The sequence below is a fragment of the Saimiri boliviensis genome, chromosome 3 (genome assembly GCF_048565385.1).
Source record: "Saimiri boliviensis isolate mSaiBol1 chromosome 3, mSaiBol1.pri, whole genome shotgun sequence".
Lineage (NCBI taxonomy): Eukaryota > Metazoa > Chordata > Mammalia > Primates > Cebidae > Saimiri > Saimiri boliviensis.
Window position 1 is genome coordinate 145,768,531 of NC_133451.1, and position 14,121 is coordinate 145,782,651.

Sequence of the window (14,121 nt, forward strand, 5' to 3'; positions counted from 1 at the left end):
ACAAAGGCAAGCGTAACTTTCTGCTTGGCCATCCACTCCAATGGCCTACTTTCCACCTTACCCTGTTTTGGTTCCTGGCTCCCAACCACACCTTCCTTCTTCAACAATGCTCTTGGGCTCCCCTAACAGGTTCCTATTCAGGTTTTCGCCTACCAAGTAAAAACCACTCTGTCTCTAGCTCACCTCCAGCTCGTGTTTCTTTACATCCGATAGCACTGCTTCTCTTACTCTGCAAGTCCTTTCCGGGACCACCTCACCAATGTCCACAGCACCCAGGAGCTCTCAAGGTCTTATTACTACTGAGTCTGTAGCTCTGGTCTCAGTCACTTTCCTGAACCTAGCAGGATCTCACAACTCATGATAAATGATAAGAAATGGATTATTAAGGAAAACAATGCAGAAGGAATCTCCAAAATTCTGGTTTAAATCAAGAAGGTTATCTGTGCTCTTTCACAACATTTCTATGAGGAGGAACTTTGGAATGATGGCAAGAAGAGAGATTTTGAAGCAGATACATGTGGGTTTGAATTTCAGCACTGCCATATGTGCTGTGTGATTCTGGGAAGTTACTCTGAGTATCCGTTCCTTTACCTTACAAAATGGGGACAATAATGTCTACTTTTCAAGGCTGTTGTGTGAATGTGAGATAAAACTATAAAACAAAAAAACTATCAAGCACACAGCAGTTGTTCAACAGGGTATTATACCTATGTGTCAAAGGCACTTGAACCAGAGTGACTCCATCTTGAACAGGGGCTGGGTATACCTTGAGACCTACTGGGCTGCCTTGCCAGGAGGTTAGGTATTCTCAGTCACAGGATGAGATGGGAGGTGGGCACAAGATACAGGTCACAAAGACCTTGCTGACAAAGCAGGATGCGGTAGAGAAGGCCAGCCAAAACCCACCAAAACCAAGATGGTTATGAAAGAGAGCTCTGGTCGTCCTCACTGCTCATTATACACTAATTATAAGACATTAGCATGCTAAGAGATGCTCCTATGTTGGGAACCCAGGCTAAGCTGATGCATTTGGAACAAAAGGTTGCATCAGCCCTCCCCGCCAAAAGCATGCCCCGGGCGTGGTGGCGGGCCACCAATGGAGGACCTGATCACGGGCAAGACATGCCTCAGGGCCACCAATGGAGGACCTGATCACGGGCAAGACATGCCTCAGGGCCACCAATAAAGGACCTGATCACGCACAGAACATGCATGGCTGCACCAATGGGGTAGCTGATCATGAGCTAAACACTCGTCTCCCAGCCTATCAGAACTACTTCCCCTTTCCCCTCTCTACCCTCTCCCCTCCCTATATAAGGAACCCATTTTGAAATAAACTTTGCAGCTTGATCAGAACTTTTGTCTTGCTGCCATTCTTCGCGCCTCTTGTCCCATCCCTTTCTCATCCACGACAGGCTTGCTCGGGTTCCTGTTTGTTGCTCTGCGGGACAGAGCAAGTGGCGCCCAGACGTGGGGCTCGATGCCGGCCTCCGTGGACCGCCGTCCCCTGTAACCGGTTCCCTGCACGGCCGTCCCGATTAACCGATTCCCCGCACGGAGCACCGCGGACCACCCGACCGCGAGCCGACTCCTGGAGTTCGTTCCTCATTTCGACGGCGGCATTACTCAGGTAAGACCCAATCATGGGACAAGCATCTTCACACAGTGAAAATGATCTCTTTATAAGTCAGTTAAAGGAATCTCTCAAGGTGCGTAGAATTCGGGTTCGCAAGAAAGACCTTGTCTCCTTTTTTAGTTTCATTTTTAAAACATGTCCATGGTTCCCCCAGGAAGGGTCTATTGACTCCCGTGTTTGGGGACGTGTTGGTGATTGTCTGAACGACTATTACCGTGTTTTTGGTCCTGAGACTATTCCGATCACCACTTTTAATTATTATAATTTAATAAGGGACGTCCTTACTAATCAGGGCGACTCCCCTGACATTCAACGCCTCTGCAAGGAGGGTCACAAAATTCTTATTAGCCACTCCCGACCTCCATCTAGACAAGCCCCTGTAACAATTACCACCTCTGAAAAGGCCTCCTCTCGCCCTCCCTCTAGGGCCCCTTCTACCTGCCCCTCGGTTGCAATTGACATTGGTTCAGATGATACAGGGCAGTCTTCACTGTACCCCAACCTTGCAACCCTTACGGACCCCCCCATTCAAAGTCCTCATTCTCGGGCGCATACTCCGCCCCAACATTTGCCCTTGCTTGCTAATTCTAAAACCTTGCATAACTCGGGTAGTCAGGATGATCAACTAGATCCCGCCGATCAAGCAGATCTGGAAGAGGCAGCTGCCCAATATAACAACCCTGATTGGCCCCAATTAACTAACACCCCGGCATTGCCACCTTTCCGGCCACCGCCCTATGTTCCTACAGCAGTGCCCCCAGTGGCAGTTGCGGCTCCTGTTTTGCATGCCCCTACTTCAGGCGTTCCTGGTTCCCCCACGGCCCCAAACTTGCCCGGTGTAGCCCTAGCCAAACCCTCCGGTCCCATTGATGAGACTGTTTCTCTTCTTGATGGGGTTAAAACCTTAGTCACAAAACTGTCCGATTTGGCCCTTCTACCTCCCGCGGGAGTTATGGCTTTTCCCGTTACCAGAAGTCAGGGACAGGTTAGCTCCAATACCACGGGCCGAGCGTCTCCTCACCCTGACACACACACCATCCCTGAGGAGGAGGAAGCAGACTCCGGAGAATCTGACTCAGAGGATGAGGAGGAGGAAAGCTCAGAGCCCACTGAGCCTACCTACACCCATTCCTATAAGCGGCTAAATCTAAAGACCATAGAAAAAATTAAAACTGCTGTTGCTAACTATGGTCCTACTGCCCCCTTTACCGTGGCCCTTGTAGAGAGTCTTAGTGAAAGATGGCTTACCCCTAGTGATTGGTTTTTCTTGTCTCGTGCTGCGCTGAGCGGAGGGGACAATATCCTTTGGAAGTCTGAGTATGAGGATATTTCCAAACAGTTTGCAGAGCGCAACGCGCGTAAGGCCTCCTCCAAAGGATGGACCCTTAAAAAATTCCTGGGCGCCAGCCCTTATCAGAGCAATGACAAACAGGCCCAATTCCCCCCAGGGCTTTTAACCCAGATTCAGTCCGCAGGCCTAAAAGCCTGGAAGCGACTCCCTCAAAAGGGAGCGGCTACTACTTCCCTTGCAAAGATTAGACAAGGCCCCGATGAGTCATACAGTGATTTTGTAAGCCGCCTCCAGGAGACGGCAGATCGCCTTTTTGGCTCCGGGGAAAGTGAGAGCTCCTTTGTAAAACACCTAGCCTATGAAAACGCTAACCCCGCTTGCCAAAGTGCAATTCGGCCTTTTAGGCAGAAGGAGCTTTGCGACTATGTTCGCCTCTGCTCTGGTATTGGCTCTGCCCATGCTGTTGGCCTAGCCATAGGAGCTGCCCTCCAAAATCTTGCCCCCGCGCAACTGCCTGGAGCCCAGGCCCGCCTTTGCTATAATTGTCACCAACCCGGCCATCTTTCAAGAAACTGCCCCCAAAAAATACAACCACCTACTCAACTCCCAACTCAACCTAATGCCCCACAGGCTAGCCTTATAAAAAATTTAGGTCCCACAACAAAATGTCCTCGCTGCAAAAAAGGATTTCACTGGGCTTCAGAATGCCGTTCTCGATTAGACATTAATGGACAACCCATTATTAGGCAGGGAAACTTGAACAGGGGCCAGCCCCAGGGCCCCACTACCGGGATGAACTCCGGGGCTTCACAGTTCACCCCCCAATACCGCCAGCCAACCCCTGCCCTCCCAGTAATCAACCACGCCGCTACGTCGCAGACCTCTGGCGAGCAACAGCGGGCAGTGCAGGACTGGACCTCTGTACCACCACCGACACAATACTAACCACCCAAAATAGCCCTCTGATACTTCCAGTTGGAATATATGGACCCTTACCACCCCAGACATTCGGCCTCATATTAGGCAGAGCCAGCTCTACCCTCCAAGGGATCCAAGTTCTGCCCGGCATATTAGACAATGATTTTGAGGGAGAAATCCATATCATTCTCTCTACAACTAAAGATTTAGTCACCATCCCAAAGGGCACCAGACTAGCTCAAATAGTCATTCTCCCCCTCCAACAAATTAACTCCAATTTCCATAAGCCCTACCGCGGGGCTAGTGCCCCTGGGTCTTCTGATGTCTACTGGGTTCAACAAATTTCTCAACAGCGGCCTACCCTGAAACTTAAATTAAATGGTAAGCTCTTTTCTGGCATTCTCGATACAGGGGCCGATGCCACCGTTATATCTTACACTCACTGGCCGAGGAACTGGCCGTTAACAACCGTTGCTACTCACCTGCGCGGTATTGGCCAGGCCACCAACCCCCAACAAAGTGCTCAAATGCTTAAGTGGGAGGACTCTGAAGGCAATAATGGTCACATTACCCCTTATGTCCTCCCCAATCTGCCAGTCAATCTCTGGGGAAGGGACATCCTCTCTCAAATGAAACTTGTCATGTGCAGTCCCAACGATACTGTCATGACCCAAATGCTAAGCCAGGGGTATCTCCCCGGCCAAGGGTTGGGAAAAAATAATCAAGGAATCACCCAGCCCATTACTATTACCCCCAAAAAAGACAAAACAGGCCTAGGATTCCACCAAAATTTACCGTAGCGGCCATTGACATTCCTGTACCCCACGCTGACAAAATTTCCTGGAAAATTACAGACCCTGTGTGGGTTGATCAGTGGCCACTTACATATGAAAAAACCCTCGCTGCCATTGCGTTAGTACAGGAACAGCTCGCAGCAGGACATGTTGAACCTACAAATTCTCCATGGAACACTCCTATATTTATCATTAAGAAAAAATCAGGTAGCTGGCGTCTTTTACAGGATCTAAGAGCCGTTAATAAGGTAATGGTCCCCATGGGAGCCCTTCAGCCTGGTCTTCCTTCTCCTGTAGCCATTCCCCTAAACTATCACAAAATTGTTATTGACCTTAAGGATTGTTTCTTTACCATCCCCTTACACCCTGAAGACAGACCTTACTTTGCCTTTAGCGTCCCTCAAATCAACTTCCAAAGTCCTATGCCTCGTTATCAGTGGAAGGTTCTGCCACAGGGCATGGCCAACAGTCCCACACTGTGCCAAAAATTTGTTGCTGCCGCTATTGCCCCGGCAAGATCCCAGTGGCCAGAGGCCTATATCCTCCATTATATGGATGACATCCTTCTTGCTTGTGACAGCGCCGAGGCAGCCAAGGCCTGCTATGCTCACATTATATCCTGTCTTACCTCATATGGACTAAAAATTGCTCCAGACAAGGTACAAGTGTCTGAGCCATTTTCTTATTTAGGATTTGAGTTACACCATCAGCAAGTATTTACTCCCCGAGTCTGCTTAAAAACTGATCACTTAAAAACCCTTAACGATTTCCAAAAATTACTCGGGGACATTCAGTGGCTTCGACCCTATTTAAAATTGCCCACCAGTGCCCTTGTTCCCCTTAACAATATTCTAAAAGGCGATCCAAATCCTTTATCGGCTCGAGCACTAACCCCAGAAGCAAAGCAATCCCTAGCCCTCATCAACAAGGCTATCCAAAATCAAAGTGTTCACCAAATTTCGTATAACCTTCCCCTAGTACTCCTCTTGCTCCCAACTCCCCATACACCCACCGCGGTGTTTTGGCAACCAAACGGTACAGACCCTACTAAATACGGAAGCCCCCTCCTTTGGCTCCATCTACCTGCCTCCCCATCAAAAGTCTTACTCACCTACCCCTCGCTCCTCGCCATGTTAATTATTAAGGGTCGGTACACTGGCCGCCAACTGTTTGGTAGAGACCCCCATTCTATAATCATTCCATACACCCAGGATCAGTTAACCTGGCTCCTACAAACCTCTGACGAGTGGGCCATTGCATTATCCTCCTTCACAGGAGACATAGACAATCATTACCCCAGTGACCCTGTTATCCAATTTGCCAAGCTTCACCAGTTCATATTCCCCAAGATCACAAAATCTGCCCCAATTCCTCAAGCCACGCTAGTTTTCACTGATGGATCCTCAAACGGAATTGCTGCATATATTATTGATAATCAACCCATCTCAATAAAATCCCCCTACCTGTCAGCTCAACTTGTTGAGCTCTATGCTATTCTCCAGGTGTTCACAGTTCTAGCTCACCAACCGTTTAACTTGTACACTGACAGTGCGTATATTGCTCAATCAGTCCCTCTTTTGGAGACAGTCCCCTTTATCAAATCCTCAACCAATGCTACCCCCTTATTTTCTAAACTGCAACAGCTAATTTTAAACAGACAACACCCTTTCTTTATCGGACATCTTCGGGCCCACCTAAATCTTCCAGGACCCCTGGCTGAAGGCAATGCCTTAGCTGATGCTGCCACACAGATTTTCCCCATTATAAGTGACCCAATACATGAGGCTACTCAAGCTCACACCCTACATCACCTCAATGCACACACCCTACGATTACTCTATAAAATTACTAGAGAACAAGCCAGAGATATTGTAAAAGCTTGCAAACAATGTGTCGTAGCCACCCCTGTACCCCATCTTGGCGTGAACCCCCGTGGTTTAGTCCCCAATGCCATTTGGCAAATGGATGTCACTCATTTTACTCCTTTTGGAAAACAGAGGTTTGTTCATGTTACTGTTGACACATTTAGTGGTTTTATCTTAGCCACTCCCCAAACAGGTGAAGCATCAAAAAATGTTATATCTCATGTTATCCACTGTCTTGCTACCATAGGAAAACCACACACCATTAAAACAGACAATGGCCCGGGATATACTGGAAAAAACTTCCAAGACTTTTGCCAAAAACTCCAAATCAAACATGTTACTGGTATACCGTACAACCCCCAGGGTCAAGGAGTAGTTGAACGAGCTCATCAAACATTAAAAAATGCCCTAAATCGCTTAGCCCGCTCCCCCCTTGGGTTTTCTATGCAACAACCCAGAAACCTTCTTAGTCATGCCCTATTTCAACTAAATTTTCTACAGCTTGACAGTCAAGGTCGCTCGGCAGCTGACCGTCTATGGCATCCCCAAACTTCTCAGCAGCATGCTACGGTTATGTGGCGTGACCCTCTCACCAGTGTTTGGAAGGGCCCTGACCCTGTTCTCATATGGGGGCGAGGCTCAGCCTGCATATACGATCAAAAGGAGGATGGCCCCCGCTGGCTCCCTGAGCGACTAATTAGACACATCAATAATCAGACAGCCCCCTTGTGTGACAGGCCAAGTAACCCAAATACAGCCCCAGGGCCAAAAGGCTCGCCCTGAGGAGCTCTTTTTCTCTTCTTCCAGAAAGAATGCTCTGCATCCTCATCCTCCTACTGCACCCACGCCTCTGCCCAGTCACAAAGGGAGGACTTGGAAAGCCATCCGAAGACATTTACACTGCCCTCTTTGGAGCGCCATGTGACTGTAAAGGGGGGACTCAGACCAATAATTACGCCACCCCAACTTACACTCAGGTAACAGATTGTGGGGACAAAAATGCCTATCTTACCTATGACACCAATTGGAATGGAGTATCTTCACCTAAGTGGCTTTGTGTGCGCAAGCCTCCTAGTATACCGGTCATTAATGGCCGCCCAGGCCCGTGCCCAAGCGAGTGCACAAACAACATTAAATCCCAGATGCACTCCTCCTGCTATTCTAGTTTCTCACAGTGTACTCAAGGCAATAATACTTATTTTACTGCCATTCTACAAAGAACAAAGAGCACCTCAGAAACCAGTCCTGTCACCAGCGGCCTACAACCTCATGGGGTCCTCCAGGCCGGATGCGATGGCACGGTTGGAAAATCGGTTTGTTGGAATCAGCAAGCCCCTATTCACGTCTCCGACGGTGGCGGACCCCAAGATGCTGTGAGAGAGCTTTATGTACAAAAACAAATAGAGCTTGTTATTCAAAGCCAATTCCCTAAGTTATCCTACCACCCCCTAGCTCGCTCAAAACCAAGAGGACCTGACATTGATGCGCAAATGCTTGACATTTTGTCAGCCACCCACCAGGCCCTCAATATCTCCAACCCCAGCCTAGCCCAAAATTGCTGGTTATGCTTAAATCAAGGTACCTCCATGCCCCTAGCCTTCCCTGTCAATATAACTAGTTTTAATGCCTCACAAAATAATTGCACCCCCAGCTTACCCTTTAGAGTCCAGCCCACGCCTTCCCAAGTATACCCTTGCTTCTTTAAAGGTGCACAAAACAACAGCTTTGATATTCCGGTTGGCGTTGCCAACTTTGTAAACTGCTCCAGTAGTTCCAACCACAGTGAGGCCCTTTGCCCTGGCCCAGGCCAAGCTTTTGTTTGCGGCAACAACCTCACCTTTACTGCTCTGCCTGCAAACTGGACAGGGTCATGTGTGTTAGCCGCCCTCTTGCCAGATATAGACATTATTTCTGGTGATGACCCTGTCCCTATCCCTACCTTTGACTATATTGCAGGGCGGCAGAAACGAGCCGTTACACTGATTCCCCTACTAGTAGGATTGGGTGTCTCTACAGCAGTCGCTACCGGTACAGCAGGACTCGGGGTGGCTGTTCAATCTTACACAAAACTTTCCCATCAACTTATTAACGACGTCCAAGCCTTGTCTAGCACCATTAATGACTTACAGGACCAACTAGATTCCCTAGCCGAAGTAGTCCTCCAAAACAGAAGAGGCTTAGACCTACTCACTGCAGAACAGGGAGGTATCTGTTTGGCTCTACAGGAACGTTGCTGCTTTTATGCCAACAAGTCAGGAATTGTCCGAGATAAAATAAAAAATCTACAAGAAGACCTCGAACAAAGACGCAAGGCACTTGCAGACAATCCCTTCCTCACCGGCCTCAATGGACTTCTCCCTTACCTCCTCCCCTTCCTTGGACCCTTATTCGCTATCATCCTGTTCTTCTCTTTTGCCCCTTGGATCCTAAGACGAGTAACAGCGTTAATCAGGGATCAGCTCAATTCCCTACTGGGAAAGCCCATACAAATCCACTATCACCAACTAGCAACGCGTGATCTAGAATATGGCAGACTGTAGCCGGTTCCCCTCCTACGGGAGCAGCATACCGCTCGACACTATGCTTTACGAAGGTAATGGACACCGCTAGGTGCAAGGCAAGGCACTGCAAGGAGAGGCCTTACTAAGGCTACTGTCGAGTCTCCTGAGAGGTAAGCTGGCTTGCATAGAGGTTGGTACTCGAAAAATCCTCTCCTCCCAAAAAGGTACCTGTAAGCCTGAAAATTAAGGCTCAGGAGGAGCACAGCCTCTACCTCCCCTAGCTGGTTAAGGTCCGCCTCCTCTTTTTTAAAGAAAAAGGGAGGAGATGTTGGGAACCCAGGCTAAGCTGATGCATTTGGAACAAAAGGTTGCATCAGCCCTCCCCGCCAAAAGCATGCCCCGGGCGTGGTGGCGGGCCACCAATGGAGGACCTGATCACGGGCAAGACATGCCTCAGGGCCACCAATGGAGGACCTGATCACGGGCAAGACATGCCTCAGGGCCACCAATAAAGGACCTGATCACGCACAGAACATGCATGGCTGCACCAATGGGGTAGCTGATCATGAGCTAAACACTCGTCTCCCAGCCTATCAGAACTACTTCCCCTTTCCCCTCTCTACCCTCTCCCCTCCCTATATAAGGAACCCATTTTGAAATAAACTTTGCAGCTTGATCAGAACTTTTGTCTTGCTGCCATTCTTCGCGCCTCTTGTCCCATCCCTTTCTCATCCACGACAGGCTTGCTCGGGTTCCTGTTTGTTGCTCTGCGGGACAGAGCACTCCTACCAGCGCATGATAGGTTACAAATGACACAGCAATGTCAGGAGTTAACCCAGAGGGACTAAAAGGGGGAAAAACCCTCAGTTCTGGAAATTGCCCATTCCTTTCCTGGAAAACCCATGAATAATCCACCCCCTGTTTAGCATATAATAAACATAAAAATAGCCAACCAGAAGCTCAGGGCGGCTGCTCTGTCCATGGAGTAGCCATTCATTATTCCTTTACTTTCTTAATAAACTTGCTTTCACTTTACTCCACAGATTTGTCTCAAATTCTTTCTTGCGGGAGCTCTAAGAGCCCCTCTCTTGGGGTCTGGCTCAGGACCCCTTTCCAGTAATATACGGATGCTGCTATTGAAAATACTGAGTAACTATCAGTTTTATGACATTTTTCTCATAACTATTATTAGCATTTTAAATACTGTAGGAAGGTAGCCGTTGTCCTTACTTTTTTATCCTTCCACCTCTACCTCCAGCCATGTGTAGTGGACTTACATGATTCTTTTAGATCACCCAGCAACAATTAACACTAAAGGCCAGGTGCGGTGGCTCACATCTGTAATGCCAGCACTTTGGGAGGTCAAGGTGGGAGGCCTGCTTAAGCTCAGGAGTTCAAGACCAGCCTGAATAACATAACAAGACCTTGTCTCTGCAAAACAAAACAAAACACAACACAACACAACACTCGAAAAGCTGAAAGCTCCAGGTAATTGCTTTTTCAACCATCTCCACAACCAGAGTAGTCACATTACCAGGTACACTGGCTCCACCAAATAATCCATCCCAGATTTAGAACCTCAAACAGTTACAAATAGTAAGAACTTTACAGAAACCTGGGCCAGAGGTAGGGGCAGTGATGCAGTTGCCAAAGGCAGCGGTGGTGGTGTTTGGGGTCTTGCGTGACTAGTGCTGCTGGTGCAAGATGCAAGGCCTATGATCATGTCCCAGGAGGCAGTGGTGATATATTCCCTAGGTCAGTTTAGCATCATTCGTCCTGGCTGATAAGCTGCAAAGAGGTATTCTCAGCTTTCCCAGAGAAACTGTGGCTACCTAATATCTGTAATAAACTCCTTTTATGATTAAATTAGTCAGAGATGTCTGTTGCTTGCTACTGGGAATCCTGACTGATACACCAAGTCAGGTAACATTTCATTGCCTTTGGTCAAAGGCCACTGTAAGATTTGCAGAGCAAACAAGTACAGTGAGATCTCCCCAGTAAGTCAGGGTGTCAGAGTGAGCTGCTGAGCAAGATGCTATTAGCATTTCTAAAATGTATTTATTAAAAGGAAGGACAGAATGAATACATCAGCATGCTGTTTTAATAGTAACCTAAAATATGATTTATTTTTACCTATCAGACTGAAAGATGCAATACAACACTGACTATCCTAAAATGCATCCACAGTTACTTTCTGGCATGTCTGAAGGTTGTATATTGCCACAGAAGTCCCTCTAAAAAAAAAAAATTCCTTCCTAAAAACTCGAATTTTTAACTCCCCGCTTACCTATTCCTAGAGAAACAGTGATGCCGTTCCACTAATTTGGCTCAGTTAGTAGCAGCACCTCATGTTAGCCTGACAGAGAAATTTCAAAAATATTCCTCACTGGGGAAAGGACGAGGTAGATATTGAAAAATGTAAGTTTTGAAACTGGAAATAAGTACTCATACTTTGATATTTCTCCTACAAGAATCTAACTTCACTTACCTTGGACAATGCATTTGATTTCCCCTAGTCACTAAATTATATAGAAGTTAACATTAAATTTTCCTTTTGGCTTATTGCCAATAACTTTTAACACTGTACTTTAAAAAGTATTTTTAGTAAGACCAAAATTGCTGCAGAAATCACATGAAAAACAAAACTTTGGCACATGAAAAAAATTCTTATTAACAACAAGCATCAGGATTCTGAGAAAAATTAGCCCTCAAGAAAACTTTTTTCAGCATGCTGGCAAGAATTTAGGAAAGGGAACTTACAGGAAAGAGAGTCTGTTTTGCCAATTATTCATTAACCCTTTTTCCCTCTATTTTTGTAGTATCCAAGTAGGATTCCTTATCCCAAATCTAATTTTATTTTCCATTTTGTCCTTTAAAGAGCTCAATCTTCTAATTATAAAAATCTAACAGTTAACCACTGAAAAGGCAGTAATTCCATGAATGCAGGTTTTCTTTTTTTGTTTGTTTGAGACAGAGTCTTACTCTGTCACCAGGCTGGAATGCAATGGTGCAATCTTGGCTCACTGAAACCTCCGCCTTCTGGGTTCAAGCGATTCTTCCACCTCAGCCTCCCAAGTAGCTGGGACCACAGGCGCGTGCCACCACACCTGGCTAATTTTTGTATTTTTAGTAGAGACGGGGTTTCACCATGTTGGCCAGGATGGTCTCGATCTCTTGACCTCGTGATCTTCCCACCTCAGCCTCCCAAAGTGCTGGGATTATAGGCGTGAAGATTTTTTTAACCTTTAGTTCAAAAAACAAAATTTAGAATGGAAAAAAAGTATTTCTGATCTCAAATAATAAAAGCAAATTTAAAACAGAAAAATAATGTAAGAAACAAAATCAGAATCAAGAGACTATACACTGAAAAGTTTCCCAGTTCTTGAATTCTGATTTTTTTAAAGTGATGTCATATATATATATGGGATTATTCTCCTCCTTATTTCAGAGTAGGACAGAGTGGTGAATCTACTTATACAAAAGAAACTTCTGTCTTCAAGCCAGGATTCATATGAAGTTAGATCATCTGTACAAGGCCATATAGTTTTATGCAAAGGGCCATTTCCTCTTCTACTCTCTAAAATCATTATAAACCAAAGATGCTAAAAACTCAAGCAGGCTGCAGCTTGCCTAACCTACAGAAATGAGCACCTCTTTGGGGGTATTTTGAACTAAGAGTGACTCATGGAAAAAGGCAGGTTGCTGTTAAATTGAGATCTTCAAAGTTAGGGTTCCCCAGCGTCTTTGAAACAAGAAGCCCTGAAATTGGAGCAAATGAGAGTAAGTCTGCACAGTGTAACATGATAGGGAGAGGTCATCATCATCACTTTAGGGGTTAATAAAAGCCCTTTGGCAATGGGAACTCCTGAAAATCTGAGAGAGACCCAGTAGGGAAGGAAGAAGTATTCTAGGAAAGACTTCCACATCCACCATTAGATTCCAATCTCTGGCTGGCCTGATTATAAACAAATATGAAAAGGACATACTCAACAATGACCAGGGCACACAGCCTTACAGAGAACTTAGAGCACTCACACAGGCGACAAGGCACAACTTTTCATAAAGTTAAACACTGGCCGGGCGCGGTGGCTCAAGCCTGTAATCCCAGCACTTTGGGAGGCCGAGGTGGGTGGATCACGAGGTCGAGAGATCGAGACCATCCTAGTCAACATGGTGAAACCCCGTCTCTACCAAAAATACAAAAAATTAGCTGGGCATGGTGGTGCGTGCCTGTAATCCCAGCTACTCAGGAGGCTGAGGCAGGAGAATTGCCTGACCCCAGGAGGCGGAGGTTGCGGTGAGCCGAGATCGCGCCATTGCACTCCAGCCTGGGTAACGAGAGCGAAAACTCCGTCTCAAAAAAAAAAGTTAAACACTGAACGGCAGTGGATGTTTTGGGAAATCCAATAACTGGGCACAGTATCATGCAGCCATAAGAAATGGACATCACAAAGCACATGGAAATATTTTCTCATTATACACCGAAGGAGGAGGGGAACAGGACTTGTCTAGCTTTATTGTTTTCATTTTGGGTGCAGACAAGAGGAAAATGCTTCCATTGGTTGATTGGTTCTGCTTATGCACAAAACTCATTAACGGAAATAGTTAATGATCTACTTTTAGTATCAAACATTTTCAGTATCAGACCCAGCATGCTGCACGTCATCTGAAAGAGGGGGTCATCACCTGACCAGACTTTACTACAGTTTCACATTTATTTCCTGTTACTCAGTGAAAACGGAAAGGGCCCCAAAGGAAGCTGACCCTGGGGCACCTGACAGCTGGGGTTCTTTAAGACATCACTCCTTAAGTACTGTTTAACTTCTCATACCATTTAAAATGTTATCACACATTTACTTAGCTCTGCAGTTTATAACCAACCTACCAAACGGGACAAGCCAGTCTGGATTATACAATATGTAAATAAGCCAGGGAGTGAAGGAGCAAGCTGAGAGTAGGGCAAGTTGGAACAGGGATGTGAGTTAAACCTTACTACACCTGAAGGCAGCCTCTTCATTCATTTTCTCCTCACAGTGCTTTATAACTAAAACATGGAGAATACAAAAACCAATTCAAAAAATTCTATGTATCCCCACAAATAGCAACTAGTAAGTCA

General features: G+C 46.5%; 2 protein-coding genes across 5 annotated transcripts in view; one reads left to right on the forward strand and one right to left on the reverse strand.

The window, feature by feature from the left end:
* The window catches only part of GAB1 (GRB2 associated binding protein 1), a 159,313-nt gene that overhangs the window by 119,073 nt on the left and 26,119 nt on the right, over positions 1-14,121 (reverse strand). The gene's annotated exons all lie outside the window — the stretch shown is intronic.
* Positions 1,417-9,687, forward strand: LOC141584066 (syncytin-1-like). Its single transcript, XM_074396866.1, has 2 exons — positions 1,417-1,630; positions 7,312-9,687. The coding sequence occupies exon 2, from the start codon at positions 7,317-7,319 to the stop codon at positions 9,042-9,044; it is 1,728 nt and encodes a 575-aa protein (XP_074252967.1). The 5' UTR covers positions 1,417-1,630; positions 7,312-7,316; the 3' UTR covers positions 9,045-9,687.